This window comes from Hyperolius riggenbachi, chromosome 7 (genome assembly GCF_040937935.1).
Source record: "Hyperolius riggenbachi isolate aHypRig1 chromosome 7, aHypRig1.pri, whole genome shotgun sequence".
NCBI classification, from domain to species: domain Eukaryota; kingdom Metazoa; phylum Chordata; class Amphibia; order Anura; family Hyperoliidae; genus Hyperolius; species Hyperolius riggenbachi.
The window spans coordinates 239,271,023-239,297,999 of NC_090652.1; the positions used below are offsets into that span (position 1 = coordinate 239,271,023).

Consider the following 26,977-nt stretch of genomic DNA (forward strand, 5'->3'; position numbering starts at 1 on the left):
GGGAGAAGGTGCTGTGGTCTGATGAGACCAAAATAGAGCTCTTTGGCATTAACTCAACTCGCTGTGTTTGGAGGAAGAAAAATGCTGCCTATGACCCCCAAAACACCATCCCCACCGTCAAGCATGGGGGTGGAAACATTTTGCTTTGGGGGTGTTTTTCTGCTAAGGGCACAGGACAACTTAATCGCATTAACGGGAAAATGGACGGAGCCATGTATCGTGAAATCTTGAACGACAACCTCCTTCCCTCTGCCAGGAAACTGAAAATGGGTCGTGGATGGGTGTTCCAGCACGACAATGACCCAAAACATACAGCAAAGGCAACAAAGGAGTGGCTCAAGAAGAAGCACATTAAGGTCATGGAGTGGCCGAGTCAGTCTCCGGACCTTAATCCAATAGAAAACCTATGGAGGGAGCTCAAGCTCAGAGTTGCACAGAGACAGCCTCGAAACCTTAGGGATTTAGAGATGATCTGCAAAGAGGAGTGGACCAACATTCCTCCTAAAATGTGTGCAAACTTGGTCATCAATTACAAGAAACGTTTGACCTCTGTGCTTGCAAACAAGGGTTTTTCCACTAAGTATTAAGTCTTTTATTGTTAGAGGGTTAAAAAACTTATTTCACTCAATGAAATGCAAATCAGTTATTTTTTCGATTTTCCTTTTGATGTGCTATCTGCCACTCTTAAAATAAACCTACCATTGAAATGATACTGTTCTGAGACTTTTCATTTCTTTGTCATTGGACAAACTTACAAAATCAGTGAGGGGTCAAATAATTATTTCCTCCACTGTATATATATATATATATATATATATATATATATATATATATATATATATATATACCCTTTTTTGTCCCTTCCAAACAAATGTGCATCATACCATTCTTCTTTTCTGGTTTTCTCTCCCAATCAAGTTGTTTGGGCTTTGCAATAACTGAGCAATCAGCTATATTAAGATCTGTGCCCACGATTGGCTTTTAAAAAGATGAACTAACTTGGCTATTATAGGACTAAATAGTTCTGCAAGTCACTTCCACATTCTTTTCATTAGTCTGACACAATATGTTATACACAGAGGCAACACTCCCCCTCCCCCTTCGCCCCCCCCCCCAAAAAAAACCACATTTATTTAAAATAATAATAATAATAAAAATGTTTACTTTTTCTGGTCTTTCTGGTTAAGGATGGAGCAAAAGGTTGAAGGTGTCATTTAAATGAATTACCATCTCACATAATAATATAACATTCGGTGGGATATCCCTTTAAAGCAGTCAGTTTTAAGAGACATTCTAGTGCCATATGTGCATATCCTTACCCAGAGATACCCATATGTCATCACATTACAAAAATGTGCCTGTTAATATTGTATTAAAGCCTTAATGGAGTTATATATTTGACAATACTGCAATGCAGGATTATAGGAAATCGTCAGAAACAGCATGTAATTAAAATATATCAAGGCTAAACATTACATAAAGCCCAACTCCATTGGTGGTGCTATAGTGCAGAAATGGTCATGAAGGAGAAGTCCATTAAGTAATGTTAATTAGACATTCAGGATGGAAAACTATGCTAATATTTTTTTTATTACGTATATATCCGTATATTTTCAGATACAAGTCCACTTAGTGTATATGTCAACCCCAATATCTGACCCTCACTTGAGGACCGCAGTGTTAAACCCCCCTAGTGACCAGGCCATTTTTACTAAATAGGCCACTGCAGCTTTAAGGCCTTGCTGCGGCCCCCGCACAACTCAGCACAGTGAATACCCCCCTTCCCCCTTTTCTCCCCACCAACAGAGCTCTCTGTTGGTGGGATTTCATCCCTGCTGGGATGTTTGTTTATTTTTATATACATTTTTTTTCAAATTTTGCTATTTTTTTTATTTATTTAAGACTAGCCCCGCCCTCCCTCCTCCTGCCAGCCAATAACTGTGATTGGCTGTCATAGGCTTCAGCCTAGGACAGCGGATCACCCCTGAGCCTGCCAGGGGGACAGCCGTGCCACACAGCTGTCCCCATTAGACGGCAAGCGCCGCTGGGAGACTGAAGGCGGAGCTCCATCATTCATACGGAAATGCGCGTGCATCAGCGTGCGCAATCTCCTGCAATCCCCACTCGCAGCCATTCACGCCAATCGGCGTGGAGTGGTCCTGGGGCTGCCGCAGCATTCACGCCAATTGGCATGGAGCGGTCGGCAGGGGGTTAAGCTGGAATTTCTCAACTATTTAAGTATAAGTCTATTCAGAAAAGTCAATGGCTGCACTTGGAGACCACGGGGGGTTATAAGGCTGCACTGCATTGAACATTGTAGCCAGTAACCCCTCCTGGCCCCCCTAAGTGCAGCCCAGTGTTCTCCCCAGGCTCTTTGGAGCACCTGACCCAACTAGTTTTAATGAACAACTAGCTGTCATCGTCTTACCTCCTCCTATGCTGTAAGAAAAGTTACGCACAGAAGCACTGGCCCTGCATTCCCTCATATAGCCCCACCCGGCTACTTGTTCATGCCACCCGGCTGGAAAAAAATTTGAGGAGAACAATGCAGCCCATAACTTCTCCAGGCCCAAACAGGCAGCCATTAATCCTTTGACCTGTCCCCATTGCCCACTATCAGTGTGCCAGCGCCTCCCTTTCATTGTGGCCAGTATGTGCCCCTCTGCCACCTTTTAGTGTGGCCAATATGTGACCCCCTGCAAATTATGGTCGTCTCCAACTAAAAAATCTCATACGTTTCTGTTCCTTCCTGACAATACAAAACGAAATGTTATTGCACATCATATACCAAATAGTGTAAGATAACAACCTCCTCTGTGGTCTACCTATAAAATGACTGGCACAACTCCAGCACATTGTTAACTCTGCTGCTTGATTCATCTATTTCTCTTCTTGTTCTCCATCATAAAAACAATACAGTTCCAAGATCTATTGCCTTCAAAGCCCTCTCCAAATTGGCTCCTGTATAAAAGACTGCTTGAGTAGCAGTCAAGCATCACTTTACAACCACATTTAAAAAATAAAAAAATAAAAATTTGGTGATGCAGAAAGCCCTTTGCCCTTAAAGGACGACTACTGTAGGGGGCTAGGGAAAAAAAAAAGAAGTTTAACTTAGCTGGGGGGCTTCTAACGGTCCCCCACAGACGTCCTTTGCCCGCGCAGCCAGTCCCAGATGCTCCGGTCCCCACCGCCAGTTCACTTCCGGAATTTGCGGGGACTGGAGCATCGGTGACTGGCTGCGCGGGCAAAGGACGTCTGTGGGGGACTATAAGTTAAACTCTTTTTTGACCCTAGCCCCCTACAGTAGTCCTTTAAGTACTAGGCTTTATCATTGCAGTATGGTGTCCTCATACATGCAGCCATCTAGCTTTTCACAGCACAAGTTCAGCTAGTGTGTTTTAACTCCCCCCTCCCACCACCAAAGAGGACCACCTCTCTCTTAACCCATCTCCTCCACGCTTAATAATATGCAGATCCAGCGCCAGGGGCAGCATCATCTCTTCTCCCTCACTCATGCTGGCTTGCCTGAATTAGCTTAGATCCAGCTCCCGATGTCACATGACTTCAGGAGCTGGAGGTATGCTAATGCTCGCAGACCGGCGTGAGTGAGGAAAATGAGGATGCGTCCGATGCTGAACCGGTGAGTGATGGCTTCCTCTGTGGCACTCGCTCTGCATTTTACAGATAGAAAGGGGGATGGGGGAGAAGAGAGAGGTGGCCCCCTTTTGGTGGTGGTGGGTAGGGAGGGGTGGGCAAAGTACGCTGGACACTCAGCACTGCGGGGAGGGGAAGACAGAGCAGCACTCTACACCCCATTATAGCTATAAGCGAGGACATTTTAGACTGACTCCTGTATAAGGCGACCCCTACACTTAACCCTAAATTTCTCGACTTGTAGCAGAATATATTGCAGAGGTTTTGTTGCCTAAACAGATGACTTATTATTGGCCAGCAAGGAGCATAAAAAAACATCTCCCAAAAATACATTTAAATACACATAATTTTCAACAACAGTTCTGTTCCAGTTCCGCAAGGAGAAAAATACAAATCCACCCTGGAGATCTTTGAAACCATTATCCTCAGAGGATTGTAGACAACAATACACAAAGTTTAAATTATATTATTGGTGGAAAGATCAGCTTGTAGTGAAATGTTTATGGGTAGGAGGAGAATAATAGACTTGTCTGTCAATTGTCACTTAAAGTGGGTTAAAACTCTGATATAACATTCAATAAAAATGTGTTTTCCTACTTTTAATTACCCATACAGTTAGCATATTTGCTTTTGTGCACAAGTACTACTGTCTGTTTACAAATTACAAGTTCCCAAAGTATGGCTTATCTGCTCTGAAAGCTGCCAGTGCATTTTCTTGCATAGCTGCTGTATTTATATATTAAAATGTATCTAGTGTATCTCAGCTCTCTGCTTCTACAGCAGAAAGAGAGCTCATTTTCAGCACAGCTAGGAAGGTAGCAGACAAAGAAATGTAAAGAGAAGATAATGTTATCACCTCTTCGGATGCGGCCAGAAACTGACCACTGAAGCAGGGAGCTTTTAACTGAAGAACAAAGCGCGGTGTTTAAAGAGAAACCGATCTGCAGAAACAAATAGAGACCACCCAATCACAGATAAACATTCTGTTATCAAACCGCACAGAAAAAGCGATTCGCTGGACGAGAGCGAAGGGGTATGCCCAATACAATAAACCTAGTACATGGCTTGCCAGAAAACTACGCCAGACCCAAGCCCTTAACAAAGTCCATCAAATTAGAACTAAAAGGGGAGCAGTCACCTCTGACCCTCTAAAAATACACAAAGAATTCACAGATTATTATCAATCCCTATACACAGCTAAAACAATAATGGCTCACCACATCACCCTTGTGAGTTTCTTAGCGACCTAAGAACCCCTCGCCTCCTCCCAGAAAAAGCGCTAGCCTTAAATATGCCGATCTCAACGCTGGAAGTCCAAATGGCCATCAAACGTCTGAAACAAGGCAAGGCACCTGGACCAGACGGCTTCTCGGCCATATATTATAAAAAATTAAAAAAAAATCCTAACCCCATATCTCACTAGACTATTCAACACTATCTTGGAAGGCAAACCCCTGGCCCCAGAGTTTCTACAATCTACCATTGCAGTGATCCCCAAGCCAAAAAGGGACCCACTGGACATTAAAAATTATAGGCCAATCTCATTGCTCAATCTAGATTATAAATTATTTACCTCAATCCTAGTGTCTAGACTAAACAAAGTACTAGGCCGATTAATTCATAGAGACCAAGTGGGGTTCATCCCACAACGACAGGCCTCTGATAATGTCAGGAAAGTTGTGGGCCTTCTCCATGTCGCCGCCTCCAGGAAGCTTCCATTAGCACTGGTTTCGCTCGACATGGAGAAGGCCTTTGACACAATAGACTGGCCATGAATGCTACAAGCTCTCCAAAAGGCGGGTATTGGGGGCTCTTTCCTAACAGCCATACAAACCCTATACTCTACTCCCTCTGCCCAACTTAAGCTCCCCACTGATAATCCAACCACAATCTCTATCCAAAGGGGAACCAGGCAGGGCTGTCCCCTATCGCCAGCCTTGTTCGCTTTAACCATAGAACCGCTGGCGGGCAAAATATGCCAATCAACCGACATCCAGGGAATATCTGTTGCAAACACTAATTATAAAGCAAACCTATTTGCCGACGACCTACTCCTAACTCTAACATCCCCCCATACCTCTCTACCTAATCTAATTGACCTAATGAAAACATTTGGCAATATTTCAGGTCTTTCCCTTAACATTAGCAAATCAGAAGTGCTCTTCACTAATCTAACTAACACGCAGGCAACTGCTATCACTTCCTCCTTAGGCCTTTCACTCCAAACCAAATACATTACATATTTGGGAGTCAAGATAGCAGCTAACCCAAAAGAACTATTTAACCTAAACTACAAACCAATGCTAGCTTCCTTAAAGCAGGACCTATTGAAATGGAACATACCAACTATATCCTGGACAGGAAGAATCCAAGCAGTTAGAATGACCCTTCTCCCCCGGCTCCTATACCTCTTTAGAACACTTCCAGTTTTAGTAACCAAAACTTCCCTTAAAGACCTTCAAAGTGCCATCTTTAGGTTCATTACAAACAATAGAAGAGCAAGAATAAACCAAAAAATAATGTACATGAATAGGAGCCGGTGTGGACTGGGAGTTCCAGACTTGTTTAACTACTACAGGGCCTCGCAACTAGCCCAAATAGCCCAGATACATGCCGAACATTCCCCTCCTTTATGGGCTGAAATAGAAAATGGCCTATTGCAACAACTCACATTTCAAGCACTACAATGGTCGCCTCGCGTACCCTTATCTAGGTATCAAAAACTCTCCCCACTAACTGCCCACTCTCTATCGATCTGGAACAGACTCAAAATTCAAAAAGGATTGCAATCAAATATCCCCCCTCAGACTCCTCTGTTTGGTAATCTCAATTTTCCCCCTGGTCTGGAACCGGGAGCATTCGGATGGTGGAAGGAAAAGGGCTATACCACTCTTAAAAATTTTCTACTGAATGATAAGCTATCCACTTGGGAGCAATTTAAAGAAGCTATTTCTTTCCCGCCCTCTGAGTACTTCCATGCTATCCAGATTTTTCATTTTATAAAATCGCTTTGCCCCAATAGAAATACACTCCCACCTAGGACCACATATGAAGCCTGGTGTGCTCTACACCCCTTAGAAGGTGGCCTTATTTCCTACATTTTTTCCTTGCTCTCACAACCAACGGAATTCACAAAAACACGTACAATGCTGCAATGGGAAAGAGACTTAGGCACTACTCTGACAACTGAGCGTTGGTCCAAATGCTGTTTAACGCTTACAAAAGGCAGTAGCTACTTCTCCCATATCGAAACCAACTACAAAATACTACACAGAACCTATGTAACACCCATTAAAATGCACGCAATTTCTAGGACCAACTCCCATCTCTGTTTTAGAGGTTGTGGTTTGCCCGGAACTATTGACCACATCTGGTGGTTCTGTCCCAAAGTTAAAAAATACTGGTCTCAAGTCACTTCCTTTCTCAGCACAGCACTCGAAAAACCTCTCTCTCCGGACCCCCTGCTCCTACTTTTGGGAGATAGGCCCCCTGGCTGGAACTATCCTCAGCATAGGCTCTCCCAACATATAGCCAAGGCAGCTAGACTTCACATTGCGAGACAGTGGAGACAACCAACATTGTCAATAGATCTTACTGATCACATCATCACTGACATATTAATCTCTGAACGAACACTAGCCATTATCAACGATACCACTGATGCCTTCACTAGAACTTGGCAACCCTGGCTCTCATGCTCACACACGATAAGTCTTCGCTCCTGTGCCCTTTCTTTCTGAAATAAAATTACGCAATGCCCTTGACGCCTAAATGCACTAACCCGGACTCTAAATTTCAAAATCGCCATATATGATTGTTTGTATTTAACCTAAAATATGTACCTGATACATTGCTGATCTTGCAGTAAGTGGACTGTGTTTTCTCATTCTATACTGTTATATCTATACCTTGCCCTATGTTAAGGGCTTACGAAAAGCAACCTTGTATTCATTTGATCTTTTCAATAAAAATACTTTTGAAACTAAAGAGAAACCGTAACCAAGAATTGAACTTCCCAATTGGTATCGGATACCCCCTTTCCTATGAGAAATCTTTTCCTTTTCACAAACGGATCATCAAGGGGCTCTGTATGGCTGATACTGTGGTGAAACCCCTCCCACAGTGTGATGTCAGGACCATGGTTTTAACAGTCAAAGGAGTGATCCGCACACAGTCTTCAAGGAAAAACGTGCTTTTATTGTTCCAATGCACACATAGAATACACACCACACTGTCTCGGCTGAGACAATTTGGTGTGTATTATATGTGTGCATTGGAACAATAAAAGCACGTTGTTCCTTGAAGACTGAGGGCCCGATTCACAAAGCGGTGCTAACCCAGTTAGAGACTTTAGGCGTGATAACCATTGCACCACGCTGGTAAAAAGCCAGTTTAGGCATGATAAGTTTAGGTGTGATAAGTTTAGGCATGCTAAGTTTAGATAAGTGTAGATAGCGTGCAAAGTCCTGCACACAAAGCAGCGCCATTAAACTCTATGCGAAGTGCACCAGACTTTGCTAGCGCAAAACTTTTGATCAGCTGTGCACTGCGGTGCTAACGCAGTTGGTGCTTAAACTTATCATGCCTAAACTTATCACTCCTAAACTTATCATGCCTAAACTGAGTTTAGGCGTGATAAGGGGCTTTTCACCAGCGTGCTAACTGTTAGCACCGCTTTGTGAATCAGGCCCTGTCTGCGGGTTCCAGCACCAGCACTGCTCTATTATAGGTGTGCGATTGTTTCGATTGAAAGGACCAAGGTTCTGACATCACACTGTGGGAGTCTTGTAACATTGTGGAAAATAACAGCTGTTTACAGCCGTTTCCAACTGCCAAAAAAGCAAGCAGCATCTCCTTCCACTGACATCACCTGTAAGCAGTAAAAATGTCACTATGTAATACATGTCAGAATGTAAATCAGGGAGAGGAAATATTTTACATTGGGGCAAACACTGACTAAATCATTTATACATAATTATTGCAAAAATAAAGCACTTTTTTAATACATTATTTTCTCTGGATTTTCTCTTTAATTGTTTGAATGCTGTTCTGCTATAATTTTTTTATGGTAGTAGATTTTATGCTGTAAATAGTTTTTTTTTTTTTTAGAAAAAAGAAAAAATGCTTAGTTTAATACCACTTTTAAAATCTGGTATGCAGGATCATTAAGGGGCCTTGGTAAACCTTGGGGAACACTTGGAAACACACTAGATTCTCGCTCAAAACAGCCAGTCAGGATAGTCTAGAACAGGGGTCCCCAACCTTCTTCGGCCCGGGGACCGGTAACCGTCCCAAATTTTCTCTGGGGTACGTTGGGGGGGGGGGGGGGGGGTGTATTCGCGGCGGCACAGCAAGCACAGTTGCCCCATTATAGGGAGTCTAGTTACCCCGGTACAGCTAGTATAGTGCCCCAGTATAATTAGTATCAAAGTGACCAAGTATGTATAGTTGCCCCAGTATAGCTAGTATAGTGACCCAGTATAGCTAGTATAGTTCCCAGTGTGCCCCAAGATAGCTAGTATAGTGCCCCATGTGCCCCAGTATAGCTAGTATAGTGCCCTAGTATAGTGCCCCATGTGCCCCAGTATAGCTAGTGTAGTGCCCCATGTGCCCCAGCATAGCTAGTATAGTGCCCCATGTGCCCCAGTATAGCTAGTATAGTGCCCAGTGTGCCCCAGGAAAGCTAGTATAGTGCCCCAGGATAGCTAGTAGTGCCCAGTGTGCCCTAGTATAGTGCCCCATGTGCCCCAGTATAGCTAGTATAGCGCCCCATGTGCCCCAGTATAGCTAGTGTAGTGCCCCATGTGCCCCAGTATAGCTAGTATAGTGCCCAGTGTGCCCCAGGAAAGCTAGTATAGTGCCCCAGGATAGCTAGTAGTGCCCAGTGTGCCCTAGTATAGTGCCCCATGTGCCCCAGTATAGCTAGTATAGTGCCCCATGTGCCCCAGTATAGCTAGTATAGCGCCCCATGTGCCCCAGTATAGCTAGTATAGTGCCCCAGTGTAGTCCACTCCCCCCGCGGCCGCCTCTCCTGTTACCTTATGAGCTGACAGCCGCTTCCTGTCACAGATTCCCCGTAGCCGCTCTCCTCTGTGTAGCATCTTCTATTTACAGCAACGCGTCACATGGCTGCTGTGAGGAGGGAAGGAGGCGGGGCAGCGGTGCCCATAGTAACGGCGATCGCCGCTACAGGAAGCCGCTGCCCCGCCTCCTTCCCTCCTTACAGCAGCCGCACAGGAAGCGCTGCTGTAATAGGAGATGCTACACAGAGGAGAGCGGCTACGGGGAATCTGTGACAGGAAGCGGCCGTCAGCTCATAAGGTAACAGGAGAGGCGGCCGCGGGGGGAGGAGGGGCGAGAGGCCAGACCCGCCGCGGCCCAGCTGGAAACTGCCCACGGACCCGCAGTGGGTTGCGGCCCGGTGGTTGGGGACCCCTGGTCTAGAACACATACGGGGCTTTACACTCCACCTGACTCAAAAGCTGGTTGTGTGGATGTAATACTGATAATTTGACTTTAGATTCCAATGTACAAGCCTGTAATCAACAAGCTACCAGTAAAGCAATACAGACTGATCTTCATATTCCTCCTGGGTCAGTTATACACAGTACACGAGTCAGAGCACCAGCACAATAGCCAAGCAAGAATTTACAAAAAGGGAGAAAGCAATGATTACTTTACATATTCCTCTCAGATTAAATTCCTTGAGACAAATGTTTATTATTTTAATTTCTTAATCTGCCTGGAAGAAATAACGGTTGGAATCTGTGCTGTGGGCTACATAGACATATTCCCACAAGACACTAATTAGTGGTTTACTATTGCTTAAGTGTACACATCCTATTGTCCAATCGCTTGTTGGGGAATACACACAAAAATGGAAAATCTGCACAATACAGCATGTGTAAACTGAATGCAGCTTCACTTGGCTTTGAGCACTTCACCATTAATAAACCACCTTATTGCATGAGCCGCATTCTCCTTCATAGAAGTATTGTTCTCCAGGGTCATGACTTCTTTTTTAACTTCTGCTTTTCCATTATCAAAATTATTTCACTACAGTAGTGGATGTCTGTGATGTGACTTCAGCAATGAGCACCTCCAAAAGCAGGAGATCAGCTTCTTCTGCATTAGCTTTAATATGGAATTAAGCTGTCACCTCCAGTCTCTTAAGGTCAAGTCTATGGAGTCAACAATTAGACTGCTATTATTGTTCAGAAACACTGTAAAAATAGGTACAATGGTGCATATAACAGAAGACTTAGGCTAGTTTTAAGTTTTTCGCTGGTGGACTGCATTGTGTTATAACGAGCACAAAACCCAACCAAAAACAACAACATTTACAGTGCAGACAAGGTAGTAACTGATCAAAGAGCACCTTCATTAACAAACTTGTGTCAATCAATGTGTGCGATTCTAGCAATGTTCTGCATGTTCTGCATAGTAAGAGTAAGTTCACACTTGTTTTAAAAACATATCTGTGGCTCAGTTTTTTGGCCCGGATCAAAAATGGAGCCACGGATACCAATGTTAAAAATAGCAGCCTTCTTCACTCAATTTAAAAACGGATCCGTATGCGTTCAGGTTGATCCATGTTGAAAACCTGAACGGACTGTCCGGATTTTCATGATTTTTACAGACTGCACATGGAGCCGGATACACGGAGGAGTAGTGAAAATCCCAGCCTGTGGGTGAGGAGGGGGCTGCCATACTGGAGGTGGTAGCAGCCAGGACAGGGGTGATGGCGGTCGGCGGGAAGGGGGGGGTCGCCCCCCTCCCACCTGGGTCCCCCCGTCCCTGCTCCCCCTCCAGCTATTTGTGCAAAAGTTGTTAATATATAATGTATGCAGCGAGCGGGGAAGCCTACCTTTTCTCTTTACTCCGCTCTCCGTGTCACTTCCTGCAATGCCGCCCTCCGAAGTATAGAGGGCGGCATTGCAGGAAGCCAAGAGGCGAGCGAGGGACCACAAGGAGAGAAGGTAGGCGTCCCCGCTCGCCGCCATCACATTTTAACGCAAATAGCTGGAGGGGAGCGTGGACGACCGCTGTCACCCCCGTCCTGGTTGCTTCCCCCTCCAGTTACAAGAGGTCTGATAATCACTTTAAACTGATCATCACTTTAAAGTTCCCCAAAGTAAGCCTTCAAAGTGAAACATGCCTTAGGACAGACGTGTTTGCAACAAACATTCTGATCACAACTTTTATATGCAGTGAATCAAAGCCACAATGTAAGTAACTGAGCTGCCAGTCAACACATTGCTGGATTTTTCTTTTTGCAAACAGTTCAGTTGGCACCTGTGATCCAAAGCAACATTAAAGGGACTCCGAGCTCAAAAAATAAACAAAATTGGTACTTACCTGGGGCTTTCTGCAGCCCGCCGTAGTCGGGAGGTCCCCCGGCGTGGTCCCTCCGCCGCATACTGCACCGCCGACACCTGGGCCGGGTGTCGGGCTCCCACTTTCTGAACCGGGACGCTCTTCGTGCAGTACTGTCATGCCGGCCGCCGTGATGACGAAGAGTGTCCCAGTTCAGGAAGTGGAAGCCCAACACCCGGCCCAGGTGTTGGCAGTGCGGTATGCGGCAGAAGTACTGGGAGAGGAGCCAGGACCACGCCGGGGGACCTCCCGACCTACGGTGGGCTGCAGAAAGCCCCAAGTACCAATTTTGTTTATTTTTTTAAGGTCAGGGTCCTTTTAAGGTGGCCACTAACGGTCCAATTTCTAGTGAAAAATCGTTTGAGCGATCAGATAATTCTGATTGGATGTGATAAGACTGGTTGTAAATAATCTCCGTTGATGGGCACAATCGTCCAATTGGATTTTCGCCGAACTTCTTGCTGGCTGTGATAGATAGGAAGCAAAGATTGGCTTGTTGATGAGTGTAGTGAACGATGTATTACAATATTTCACTTTCGATCAGAATTATCTGATCACTCAAACTATTTCTCCCTAGAAATTGGGTCGTTACTGGCCACTAGTGATCCAATCTTTTCATTTCTATGAAATAGAAGGGACTGCCTTAATTATCCATTCAATATTTTCACTCAGTTTACCATTCTACTGCATTGATTTGGTAAAATTGGATGAAAAAGATTGTATCATTAGTGGCCACCATAAGGATGATTACAGTAGATTATCAAGCACGGAATCACGTCTTAGAAAAGAACAATATTCCCCCTTTTTACGTGTGGGAATGTTAAAGCACACCTCTGGTGTAAATATAGAGTGGCGCATGAAAGACAGTCCAGGTTGCCTGTTATGAGCATGAGTATACATGTCCCTTGCCCAGAGCAAGGCTGCTTCTATATTGGGCAAGGGAATGAAGCTATGTGCCGGAACCTGGACGATTCATGACTCTGGTAAAGATTACATGGATGGCGTGCCAGGTAATTGTAACATTAGTAGCTTACTTCTGTGTTTGTTTTATTTTACTCATCACTGAGGGGTTTTACCCCGTATGGACCAGAGCAATTTTCACATTACTTCAATCAACAACTTTATCACTACTTCTAAAACTAGATCTTGTTTTTTGCCACCAATTAGACCTTCTTAAGGCCCGTTCACACCACAAGAGCTTTTTAAACGCTAGAGATTTTAAAAGCTCTAGCTAATGCAATCCTTGGGGGATTTTTACAAAATCACATCGCTCCAGTGTGAATACTCACATAGGACATTAGCAAGAGCTTTTAAAATCACAAACGCTTAGAAAAGCTTTTGTAGTGTGAACAAGCCCTTAGGGTGGTACATTTTGTTAATAATTATTTTATTCTAAACGCATTTTAACGGGAACAACTGGGGCAAACCCAGGATTTTCAAGGGGGGGGGGGGATTCCTGAAAGCCTCTCTCAACCACACACAATACAGTATAATAATATGGGTAGGACATCATGCTGGGTACACATAATGCAATTTCTCGTCCGACGGGATCTGACAATTATTTCCTAAATGTCCGATCTGCTCACGATCGACAATGGGATCGTTTAGGAGTAGTTTGTATGCAGATAATAATGAGGGCAGCTGACATTAGTAATGAAGGGGAAAGAGAAGCATTCACACAGCAGGGCACAGGGCTGTGCTCATACCTTACTCTTAAGTTCCCCAGAGCTGCTCCATGCTCTATGCTCTTTACACACTCTGGTGCTCCATGCTCTGTATACAGCTGCTGCTACATCCAAAGTAAATTGTAGCAGGGAAAGAAAGGGGACAGTGCTGTGAGCTGCAGGATGCCTGCAGATATTCTAGTGTCTTAACTTGTGTCTGCCCCCAGACACTGCACTGTCCCTGATCAGAGGGGGGGATTCGGGGCAGCTGTAATCACCCCCCCCCCCCCTGCGTTTGCCTATGAATAATAAGTAAGAAACATTTTTTTGCAAAAATGTGTTATTTCTGTTTTTAGTCATTGTGGGTGTTTTCATTTAGCAACTACGGGAGGGGAGGTAAGGGGTTACTTTATGTGCATTTTATGTATTTTTATTAAATGTGATGTATGTAGGGTGTATTTTTACTATTTGGCCACAAGATGTCCCCAGGGAGAAAAGCCCTATAAAATTTTATTGTTATTATCTTCCTGTGCATGTACTGTTAGTACGCTAACAGGAAGTAATGCGAGTATGTTTTTACATTCAGTTTGTTAATGACCACGGCATCTCATAGATGCTGATGATCATTGATCACAGGCACTTGGATCAATGACTGGGAACTGTGTTCCTATTCACTGGTCTACTAGAGGGCAGCGACGAGAATGCGTGCGGAAGCGCCACACAGCAGCGAGAGACGTATATCTATGCCCCTGGAACAATACTCCCGCGGGGCGTAGATATACACTTGTTTTTCATATAAGCGGTTAAAGGAGCATGTCGGTCTACTACATCAATCTTTTTAAACAGCCCCATGGAGTAGCATGCAATCAGTTTGATCAGGTTATGGATTTATAAGGCTCTGCTTTGCTAGCCAAAATCTTGTGTCGCTTTTGTTTTATGTCAGAGCTGAAGCAGGAAGTGAAAACTGCAAAGAATGTATCACTTGATCAAACGCTTCTCTGTGGGTTTTGCTAGACAGAAGCAACAAAAGTAAAAATCCTTGTGCTATTCTAAATTGAAATGTTACATATTTAAGCTGAGAAAGGCAAAGGCTGCTCTCAGATTATAATTTAATAATTATTTTGTTGATTTAGGAACCTAGTGGCTAATACATAGGTTTAATAGCTACCAGCAAAGGATAGTTATTGCAATACAACAACCGTTGCAGCACCCATTACACCGTCGGTGATTACCAGTCTTTTATCTAGAGCAGATTACGTTTTTTATCCTGTGAGAATCGACAATTGATGTGTGTGTATACTGTATGCCTCTGAGGAAGCGGTCTTTGACCGTGAAACATGTGTCAGGCAGTCTTTTTGTGAATTGGAAATTCCGAAATTATGCTCGCATTTTTGTCCGCAATCTGGAAGAAACTTTAAAGGAAGAATAAAAGACTATTTGTTCATTTAAAGCCCCATTCATTTATTCATGTGGAATTTGTATGAAAGGTTAGTTATTGCCATGTAAGAGTAAAGAAACCCACCCAGGAAACAGCAGCATTGTGGGGTTTTTTTTTGCTGTGTGAGCAAATGATGCTGGCAATACAAACAAGTTACATACATGAGGTGATTTTCATTGCACTGACTAACACATTCCATAATTAGACACTTTGAGGATGCGTCATATGACACAAGTGGGCACAGTGTGCTAGAGACACAAGTCAGAGAAGCTCAGGCTGTAATGAGACTTCAGCAAAGTGGAGTAAACTTGCTGGAGACACGCTACACATAAGTTTCATTTAAATGCTCATGATAATGTCTGTGGGTGGCAAGTTATAAGATCATTTATGTAACATTTATCCCCTGTGTTTTTGTTAATGCCACATTTGTACTTTGGAAATAGAAAAAAAGTACACAATCTACTAAACACTAGCTTTGCTTGATCAGTGAAAAATCAAATATTGTGCTTCAGCTCCACCACCAATTTACTTAAAGGGACTCCGAGCTCATCTAAAAAATAAAAGTTGTACTCACCAGGGGCTTTCTCCAGCCCAGTGCTGCTTCTTCCGCATATGACGTGGATTACGTCACACGCCGGCCGCCACGCGTCATCACGGCGGCCGGCGTGAAAGTACTGCGCATGCGCGATTAAAGTGCGCATGCGCAGTACTTTCACGCCGGCCGCCGTGATGACGCGAGGCGGCCGGCGTGTGACGTAATCCGCGTCATATGCGGAAGAAGCAGCCCGACACTCGGGAGAGTGTCGCCCGGGCTGCGGCCTGTCAGCCATTCCGGAGCGGGGAGAAGGAGAGGAGCCAGGACGCCGGCGTGGGACCTCCCGACCAGCACTGGGCTGGAGAAAGCTCCTGGTGAGTACAACGTTTATTTTTTAGATGAGCTCGGAGTCACTTTAACCTCCCTAGCATTCTGGACGAGCTGAGCTCGTCCAGAGACGCCGGAGGTCACCGCTCAGGCCCCGCTGGGCCGATCAAGCACTTTGCTTGCTGCATGTTTAAAACAAGTTACATTTCCTCTGCTCTCATGCAGACAGCTCAGAAACAGGCAGCTTCTGAGAGCTCCCTCACACACAGTTACACACAGAGTTAACAGTGAGGGAATTGCACTGTGAGGGAATTCCCCCTCCCCTCATTGTTCACTCTCCCATCAGAATTCTACAGACTGCCTTCAGTTCAGAGTGAAAGGAATCTGTTACAGTAAACAAAAGATATAAGCAAATGAAATGTATACATCATTTACCAGCACTTCAGCAACTCTCTCAAACCCAGGTTAAAAAACACACGTTAATCGATAGTGTCCCTTTAATTTCAAAATAGATTCTCTGTATGTTGAAGATCAAAAGGGACGCTGGCACGAGCTAGATTGTGGATTTATTTTCACTAACGGTGATGCCGTGCTTTATGTAACAGCAGCGTTTCTAACCAAAGATCGGAAAGATTTTAAAAGGCATTTAACAGAATAACACACCTGTAATTATCTGCTGTCAGTTACACTGAAACCTTCTGTCTTTGGTCACATGGGCATAAAAGGGGAAGAGTGACTGTTCTGTCAACTCGAGTCATGCCTGCTTGCTGAGAGCCCAAGCAAGGTACACCTGCTGGATCACACTTAGCCATTAAAGTGGTCTGAAAGCCAGCATTTCTACTTTGCTCTAACAGATTGCTCACAGTTTGAAAGCTACTATCCCAGAAAAAAAAATTCTAGCAGGACATCACTGAAATGGTTAAAGAAAGCACTTTCTCCTGCTATTCAGCTTCAAATCCGCATCCAAACTGCAGATAACAATATAGTTTTTACTTGTTAAACACAAATGTATCAACACTGGAATATAAACAAACACTCTATGAGAAACTGTCTGCTTCAGGCACACACAGTGTGCAGAATAGCTCATTAGAAGATTTTCATATATAATAAAAAGCAGTAATGATAGAAAAATAATAAAATGGCAGCTTTCAGGGTAAGAAAAACTACACTTTGGAAACTTGTAATTTGTAAACAGACAATATTACTTGTGCACAAAAGTAAATATAGCTGTAGGAGTAATAAAATGTAGGAAAACACTTTTTTATTGAATGTTATGTCAGAGTTTCAGACCACTTTAAAGAGAATCTGTAATCTGTACATTTTTACAGCAAAAAGCATACCATTCTATTCATTATGTTCTCCTGGGCCCCTCTGTGCTGTTTCTGCCACTCTCTGCTGCAAACCTGGCTTGTAATTGCCAGTTTTAGGCAGTGTTTACAAACAAACTAACCAGCTTGTGCTCACATAAGCAGAGTGTGTGAGTAATACAGAGCCTGCAGAGGGCCTGCAGGGGGTGTGTATAGCTTCTGCCAATGACAAGCAGTGCAGCACATTCCACACATTCCAGCCTCTGCTGGACAGAGCCTACAGAAGAGAGAAGATTAGATCATATAACAGAGATAACACAGCTATAGTGCAATTAGGAAAGGCTGCAGTAAGCCAGAGCACATTAGAACAGGCAAAGGAACTTATAGGATAGAAGAACTAAGGCTGAAAATTTTGTTACAGAGTCTCTTTAAGGACCATCACAGTTGAGATGATCTATGGACACACAACATATATGTGTTCATAGATGCTGCAATAAAGATTGGACTTTTACAGAACCATCAGTGTAGTGGGACATCTGTTCCAAAAACAGGCTGGGAAGCCTGTGGTCCTTAAAGAGAGTCTGAAGGGAGAATGAATCTCGCTTCAGACCTCATAGATAGCAGGGGCATGCGTGCCCCTGCTAAACCGCCGCTATCGCGCCGCTAAACAGGGGTCCCTTCACCCCCAAATCCCCCTCCGTGCAGCGCATTCCCTCTTCCGCATAGAGGCAGGGCCAACCGCCGCAGCCCTGCCTCACGCGCGTCTGTCAACGCGTATCTCCGCCTCTCCCCTGCCCCTCTCAGTCTTACTTCACTGAGAGGGGCGGCGATGCGCCGCTGATTGACAGCGCTGAGAGGCAGGGCTGCAGCCGTTAGCCCTGGCTGAAGAGCAGCAAAATATACGACCAAATTGGTCGTTGATTTTGCGGGGGTGGGTTTGGGGGTGAAGGGACCCCCGTTTAGCCGCGGGATAGCAGCGTTTTAGCAGGGGCACACATGCCCCTGCTGAATATAAGCACTGAAGCGAGATTTATTCTCGCTTCAGTGTCTCTTTAAGTGGTTAAATGTGAAAAAGAGAAGAAGTATTGTTCACTCTACAAAGATAGTCTAAAATGACATATTTGTTACTCTAAGAAAAGATCATAAATAAGCATACATGTAATAAAAGAGCCAGGAAAAAAAAGGGGCGCAGGGGATTGCCACAAGTAGAATATCGGCAAAACCGCAATAGATGGAATTTTGGGCGCCTGGAAATCGTGGTTAAGAATAGCCTGTATTGCCACTAATTGTGGCTTTTATCATAGCCGCTTCTTTTCGCTTCACTCCATGTGCCCTTTTTTCTCTTGATTTGCATAAATAACCAGTTTGAGTCTTTTTTTATACTATCTTTTTTTCTTAATTAGTTTTGCATGTCTTCAGTCATGTCATTCAGCCTTTTTAAAGTAGACCTGAACTCTTGCACAGGACACAAGGAAAAAAAAAAAGAGAAATGCACTCAGTGTGCTTTTAGAGAGAAGAGCCTAATACCCCTTTAACGTCAAGTAATCACAAGTGTAATTTGATCTCGCAGCTGTGTCAGCACAGACAAAAGTAGTCATCACTGTGTCCCACACTCAGCATGATCCAGATAATGCAAAGGTGAGCTTGCCCAAGGAGATCATAAAATTATAGACAAGCATGATAAAGGCAAAATCAATACGACAATCTCTGAACAGCCAGATGTCCCTGTGCCCCCCTAGATGCAGCTGCAACAAAGTAAATCCCAGACAAGGTAAAATGATAGTGAGAGTAGTGAAGAGGCCAAGGACATCTTTCAGGGCCCATTTCCACTATCGCGAATTCGCATGCGTTTTTCGCATGCAAATTCGCATAGCAATACAAGTGAATGAGACTGTTTCCACTTGTCAGGATTCCTTTGCGTTTTTCTGTTCAGAAAAAATGTGCATGGCAGAGCCTTCAGAATTCGCATACCGCATACCGCTATGCGAATTGCATACAATGTATTTAATAGGAAATTCGCATGCGGTTTGGGTATGCAAATTTTCATGCAAATTTTCATGCGAATTCGTATAGAAACAATGAAAAATCACACCAGCACTGCTATGGTTAAATTCGCATACATCGTCATCCAGGCGAATTCGCATACACCCGCATGCGAAATTCGCATCCGCATGCAAATTTTTACCGCGGCGATTCGCACCACACAAGTGGAAACGGGCCCTCAAACAAATACAAAAATGAACGCCAACATCTGATTGTACCATTCTTTACTTTTTCAATGACAGTGGGCTCAAAAGAAAACACAGAAGGACTGTCCCATGATAACCCAGAAAAGTTAAACTAAAGTGAATACTGATAAGCCCCAATGCTTCTGGCAGACTGACCTTTGGATAAATTAGACAAAAACTGGAGCTTTCAACGGGCAATGTACTGCCCAGTGTCAGTAAGCTTTGCCTCAACTCGCAGATCCTGGATACTCCTACGGGATAACAGCTAGCTATAGACATCCAAGAATGGCTAAGAGCAACGGGTCAATCACAGTCAGATATGCCAAACAACCCCAACACCACATGGCAAACATTTTTTTACAGATTTCTGCTGAATGCAGAACTACAAGCGCTGTACTGCTCAATGCAATGTGTCCATCCATCCCCCAGGGCTCTTGCCTTGACTACTCATATGGAGAATTTCCAACATGTACAAACGCACTTATAATAAATAAATACAGTAGTACAAAAAACATGATTGTATCTAACAACTATTACAGTTATAAGCTTGAAGCCAAATCATATTCATAATTGCCAGGGATGTATAAAAAAACTTGACTTATAGAGCCATATGAGAATTACAAATGCCCTGACCCCTGTACCAATCTGTAGCTACAAATAAACAAGAGGCCATTGTCTGCACTGATCAAATTAATTCATAAAGAAACCCTTGAAAAGCCCATGTCCATGGATGCGTTATTACAACGGTTTCCAGATGCACACTGCTCATACCTCTTCCACAGGCATGAATGAGATTTTTGGATGAGTAAAGTATACATGTTTATGAAGCAGCCTACAAACAATTCCTCAGGGTAGCCAGTTCACATCTGCACAAGAACAAGGAAGTACAGGACATTGGATCCAAGGATAACAGTACAAGATGCAGCAAAAATCACAGATATAACTGCCAATCCACAAAGTGGCTTCATGGAAAAAATAAACAGAAACAAAACAAACACATACAAACACTATATACAATTTTTGAATGGGGCAATAAAAAAAAAAATAGCTAAGATGTGAAAGTAGGTCAGCCTATTAACCTCCTTGCCGGTTACCCCGAACTCAGTTCGGGGTAACCTGCGCAGGAGGATTTCTCAGGCCCCGCTGGGCCGATTTGTATAATTTTTTCTCCTACACGCAGCTAGCACTTTGCTAGCTGCGTGTAGTACGCGCTCGCCGCCGCTCGCCGCCGATTATTTATCCTGGTTTCAGCATCAGAAACACAATATTGCTGTATGTTGGTATGTAGCCTTGCCCTCCTAATGATGACACAGCCTAGGCTGTTTACCTATACAGAATTCTCCTCCCAGAGTACTCTGGAGGACCAGACCAGGTATTTTTTTACTGGTTTCAGAACACTGAGAATACAAACATTCTGCAGAGCTGCACCTGACAGCACTGAAGAGGCCACCGCCAGTGATCAATTTAAGAATGGATCAGGCAGCAGAAAGGGGGAGGAAAGATTTAACAATGGGCAGATGCAGATTAACCGATTTATAAAGTAATATTGTAAAAAAAAAAAAAAAATTATTAAGTATGCTGTTTTCAGTACAGTAACATTAATTTTCTTTAAAAGTATAATGAACTATTCCCTGCAACAAGCAGTTTCTGCAACTCACACAGCAGCTAAAGCAGAGTCTATGGCGTATGCATGGTACTGCAATTTGCACAAGCCAGGAGACAGTTAATGCTCTCATTCACTAATGTTAAAATATGATCATTCTAAGCTAAGTATCCAAATAATTATTTTAAAATAAAAAATGTGCTACAGCAATGTGCAGGAAAACGTATATGAATAGTTTTCATGGCTTAAACAAGTCCTACTGAAAAATAAAGAGCCCACTTTCACCAGATCAGCCATATAAAGTTGTTAAGAAAAAAGTGAAAGAGCCCAAGGCAGTCCTGAAAAAGAGATAAAAACAAGGAACACCAAGAGCCCCAATAGTGTAATGTGTACTGGTAAATGGTTACTAGATAGAGTAAATATTACTAATACTCACAAACCAGGGTTACCATTAGGCAACCACTGTAAAAGCAGGTGGGGAGATTTTCCTGACCCCACTCAGGAAGAAGTCGCTCTCTGTAGATGAGAAAAAGGGGGTTCAACCCTCCACCCAGGGTGGACTCAATATTATGCAGGAGAACCGAGGCGCCATAAGGATAAAAGGAAGCTAAATGAGCTTAAAAAAACACATTCTTGGTAAATAGAGGAGGTAGTGGTGGACTTACCTCCTCCAAGAAGACACACAACGACTGTAGTAAAGACAGTCAATATATTTTATTTATGAACTCCAAATATGCAACGCGTTTCGCAGGTTTGATCCCGCTTCATCAGGCAATAACAACGGAGCAATAGCATATGTGGTCAGTAGAAGAGCCAGGCACCTCTGTCTTTGAAAAAGAGGTTCCACACTCTCCAGTCTTGCAGAAATAACTGTGGGAAAGCACTGTGGCCAATGCTGTGTGTGTTCTGTGTGTTGGTGCAGGTTTCAGGTCCCCTAAACAAAACTGGAAGAGTGTGAGTTCGTAGTAGGGACATTACACTGCGAGCTCTCACGTAAGCAGGTACAGTGGAGAGTGGCTATATGAACCTCTAAAGTGCTGCAGAGTAAGATAATGCTAAGTATGTACAGAAAATAAATAACCATGTGTTCCTTATGCAGCAACCACACACAGCACCAACAAACCTCACTGTTGGAAGATGGTTTTCACATTCAACTGAGAACAAAGTCAAGTCTCGCGCTTTTCAGAGCCATTTTTCCACTTTCTTATACAGGTAGTCTCCGACTTACGAACGACCCGCCGACACGAACTGCATGGATTCTGTGTTTCCATGGGAACAAGTCAACAAAAATGTTTTTCAATTTGGACTTGTAGTTTTTGAGAAAATCGATTTAAAAAAAAAAATCAAAGAAAAAAATGTCTTTTAAAAACTTGTATAAGCCGGTACAGAGGGCAGGAGGTGACACGGAGGGGGCCACTGAAGGCACAGAGGGGGTACAGGGGACAGAGATGGCACAGTGTTCCGACTTAAGAACAGATTCAGGTTAAGAACGAACTTACAGTCCCTATCTCGTTCGTTAACCGGGGACTGCCTGTACTTATCATTGAGGCTGAATCACCTCAGAAATCAGCAACAATGCTGCAGGACACGCGTTTGCGTTTGGGAACAAGACACATCGCTCTGGTGTGCTCCATCCCATTGAAATACATTAGCCAATCGCTTTTCAAAGCGCTAGCATTTTTAAAAGCGCTCAGAAAAGCTGTTGGTGTGCACCAGCCCAGAAAGGTTGCTTTGAAACAGCCTCATCGTCCTTCCCTGCACACAGGCCTTCGGAGATGCACTATGGGCCCCTGCGTCTCGGTGCATCCACCATGTGGGAGTGCACAATGTCATAGAGGGCTGACCACTGTGCCTCTGAGCCAATGCAGAGGAAAATATACAGACACACTGGGGGAGGAAGTAGGCAAAACCAACAAGCACAGTACAACTGGCCACTTTCACAGTAGCCAGAAAACCGGAGGGAGCCTAGAAGCAATTACCGTATGCATTTTTTTTAAACTATACACACTAACAAATCCACAGTTTTAAACTTGGAATCTCGGACAAATTAAAAAAACAAAAAAAAACAAAAAACAAACTTACAATAGATTTTACTCTAATATTCAAGCGGACCTGAACTCAGAATGTCCTCTCTGCTCTAAAAGATACGTAACAGCAGAATAACCTTTAAAGAAAAAATCTCTTTGTTACAGCTGATACAAATCCTAGAATAAGTCTGCAGGGTCTCTACTTCCTGCTTTCATGGAAGCAGGCATATTAACATCATGTGCTTTCAAACAAGCTTATCTGCCATGGCAGTCAGCTGACACAGAGGAGAGATCAACTCTCTAAATACATACAGGGTGCATTTTTCTATGTTTTCCGTCGGTCCTGTGCAAGAGTTCAGGTCTACTTTAATGAATGAAGGCAATTTTAAATATATCTAGTATTGGTGTACACCCCCTTCTCTCACACATTACACAGTTCAGCTAGTCCAGCAGTGAGAAGTTTATGGACTTTGTGGATAACAGAATGATAACTCAATGTGCTGAAACTCCCCTGTAATTCACTCTGTGGGAGGAGTGTTCAGCCTGTGTTTTTCAACAGCTCAGGTGGCAGAGGTAGAGCTGATTATGCTGTGTGTATGAATAGGTTATCAGAATCATAATAACTAGCTACATATAATGAATAATCTCCTGGAATGCAAGACATTTAACATTTACATTTGTATGCCACTTGTGTACTTTCCTGCCTGCTCAAACTAAGCCAGCATTAAACCACGCCCTCAGAGTCTGGCTCCACCCCAGTAATAACAATTATCTAACAAGATACTTTGTGCCAAGTAATGCTGCCAAATTATACTGTGAGCATTTCTACAAATCACTCTGATATAAGTAAGAACTTAAATAAATACAAGGCAATGGGTAGGGTGATTTTGGCCTTCTAGTTACAGTTAGTGCAAAGCAAGCCTGGACACAGTCTTTGTGTATAACCAGGACCAGTGATTAATTTGTGCTGCACAGGCTATTTGCAACATTTACAGGGGAAGAGGCGGGGACACACAAAAAATAAATAAAACCTTGCCACTGCATAGGTGACCAAGTACAACTTAAATATAAGAATCCTCTCTGCTGGGAACATAGCTACTGTTTGTCCCAAATCAAAAACTAAAAACAAAATCAAGTCTTTTATAGCACAGGTATCTGATACCTTTTTAGTCAGTCCACTACAGCACTCCTGGAGAGGATTTATCAAAATGACAGTGCAAACTAGAGATATCTGGGACATATGAAAACTTATTCTACCAATATTCTGATGTAAAGCAAATAAGAGAAAATAAAAACACACATTTCTAGATCATTGAAAAATAATGTGCTTATAAAAGCTTCTTATTGCGGCTGTCAGTAGTCATGCCATGTTTATGCAATCACCATGTTTTACAACACCAAACAAATTGTTCAAAAGCAAAAATTACAATATACAAGTTGGATTTAAAGAAAACCTGGAACAAACCGGGATCCTATTGAGGCTTCCCCCAGTCTCCTCCGTCCCACAGAAGTCTCACTGGGCCCCTCCGAAAGGTGGCCATGTAAATATTTACCTCTCCGGCTCCAGCACAGGCGCAGTAGTGGCTCTCTGCTCAGGATCAGGTGGAAATAGCCGATCCCGGTCGGGTCCGCCCTACTGCGCGGATGCAAGTCGCCTGCATAGTAGAGCAGACCCGACTGGGATCAGCTACTTTTGCCCAATCCCGAAAAGAGAGCAGCTACTACGCCTGCGCTGGAGCAGGGGAAGGAAAAACATTGCAGGCGCTGCTGCGCCTGCACCACAGCTTGACAAATTGTCGGCTGTGGTTTTGGAGGGGTCCAGCGAGACCACTGTGGGACGGATGACAACGTGGGATGACTCAATAGGCTCCCCCCTCCCCAGGTAAGTACCCCCCAGGGTTACTTTTTGTCTAAGAAGTAAAATCTGAAGATTAAATAACAATCTGCTGACCTTCACAATCCTATCAAAGACTGGTGGGATGTTCTGCCCATACTGTGTTGGGCACCAGGGCTGTGAAGTCGGAGTCGAACCAATTTTTCGGGACCTGGAGTTGGACATAATCTGAGGAAACTGATGAATTTTATACCCACTCCATACCCTTCCAAAGGCTGTGGAGTTGGAGCAATTTTGAGAACCTGGAGTCAGTGGTTTCATAAACTGAGGAGTTGGGGGTCGGATGATTTTAGTACCGGTTCCACAGCCCTTTTGGACATGGAGCCCTTTTTACTGGCTGTTCACTGACACTGAGAAACTTGAAATCACGGGACTGCATTGGCTTAACAACAAATGTTCAGGTAATTAGAGTATAACTCTTCACACATATTGTATTTCATCTAATATGTCACTGTCTCCTGGGAGTTCAGGTATAATTCAGAGAGACAGCAAGAAAACTATAGAAAACCTGGGGAAAAAGCATGGAGGAAGGTCATCTGTACTCCATAACTATGATCATGCTGACAGCACAAATGACATTTTAATATACACTCAAGAGGCATATTTCATTGTAAATTATGTATTTACACACCCAAGTTTAAGTAATTCAATCATTCAATTCATGTAAAAAGCAAACTAATGTCAAAAAAGTATGATGCAGCTATATACACAGATTATAAGCCTTACATGGTAACATACAGTACATCTGTATAAAGCAGTCAAGTATGTACTTGTAGATAGCAAATATTTTGGCACTGAATAAATACCTCTATTGCTAATAAAAGCGGAAAGGTAAATTAAACAGTATAAAAAGCAGAGCAGTAAGGCTTAACACACTACTGTACTATCTACATTTACTCCACGGATGCTTAAATCAATCCTTCCGATTAAAATATGCAATGTAATAATAAATCAACCACTGCTTGGAGACCTACAGCACGTCAATATTTCAGTACAGACAGCATGCTTCAATAGTGTCTTATTAAGAATCAACCTTCTAGCAAGGACCCGATTAGCAACAATGCTAAACAAAATGATTCATAAATCTGCGTACAAAGTATATATTTCTCTGTTTCGCAAGTAATAAAGTTCTGAAAAGTATCAAGAAACATGCTGCTTATCAACAAGACATCCTAGCAAAAATAAAGATCACATTAACCTCAAAGCCAAGATTTCAAATAAACACAGTATTAAGAACGTTGATTAATCTAACAGGTCTATTAAATAAAACAAAGACCACAAAAATCCTGATGTAAATAATGATAAAAGCAAGCATAAAAAAAACAAAAACACAATCCACTTAAGATTCATGAAATCATATTGTAAAAAGCAAAGTTACAGCCAAAGCGTGCTCTTCATGATTCACACAGCTGTTCCGACCTTCTTCAAAACTAATCATTTGCACATCAAAGCACTTTTAAAAAGGCAAACATCTAAGTGTAAAAAAAGGCAGAAAACTCATTAGATTGATCATTTCTTGTGCAAAACAAAGCAATTAGAAAGGTGAATGGTAACATACCTGCAGTTCGGAGGAGGATCAAGGGTTATTTCGGCTAACTCCTTCTGAATTCTGTAAGTGAAATGAGAAGCGTTTCAAACACTGCAGAAAGAATCGGGGAATTACACTGCCCTCTACCATGATGTTGTTAAATGCAAGATTGGCTTTGCCTTCAGTAACGCTAACATGGCTGCTTCCTCTTTGTTCTCAGAGGCATAACCCAAATCCAATAACAGAGGAACTTAGCAGCTGTATTCCAGGGGCGTCGTTGCAGATATGCTGGCTGCAAACACGCTGGTGGAAAAGAGCACTCTTTCACCTTCCTAGAAAAGTGGAAATGGTCGGATTCCACACACTCTTTGCTGGGGAAAATTCTTTTTCAAGCTA

At 43.3% G+C, this 26,977-nt stretch overlaps 1 protein-coding gene across 1 annotated transcript in view; it reads right to left on the bottom strand.

Annotated features, from left to right (window-relative positions):
* The window catches only part of UBE2E3 (ubiquitin conjugating enzyme E2 E3), a 117,830-nt gene that overhangs the window by 83,169 nt on the left and 7,684 nt on the right, over positions 1-26,977 (bottom strand). Inside the window, exon 3 of the mRNA XM_068245422.1 lies at positions 26,612-26,662. Within this exon, the coding sequence (XP_068101523.1) occupies positions 26,612-26,662 (51 nt within the window). The remainder of the gene's footprint in view (positions 1-26,611; positions 26,663-26,977) is intronic.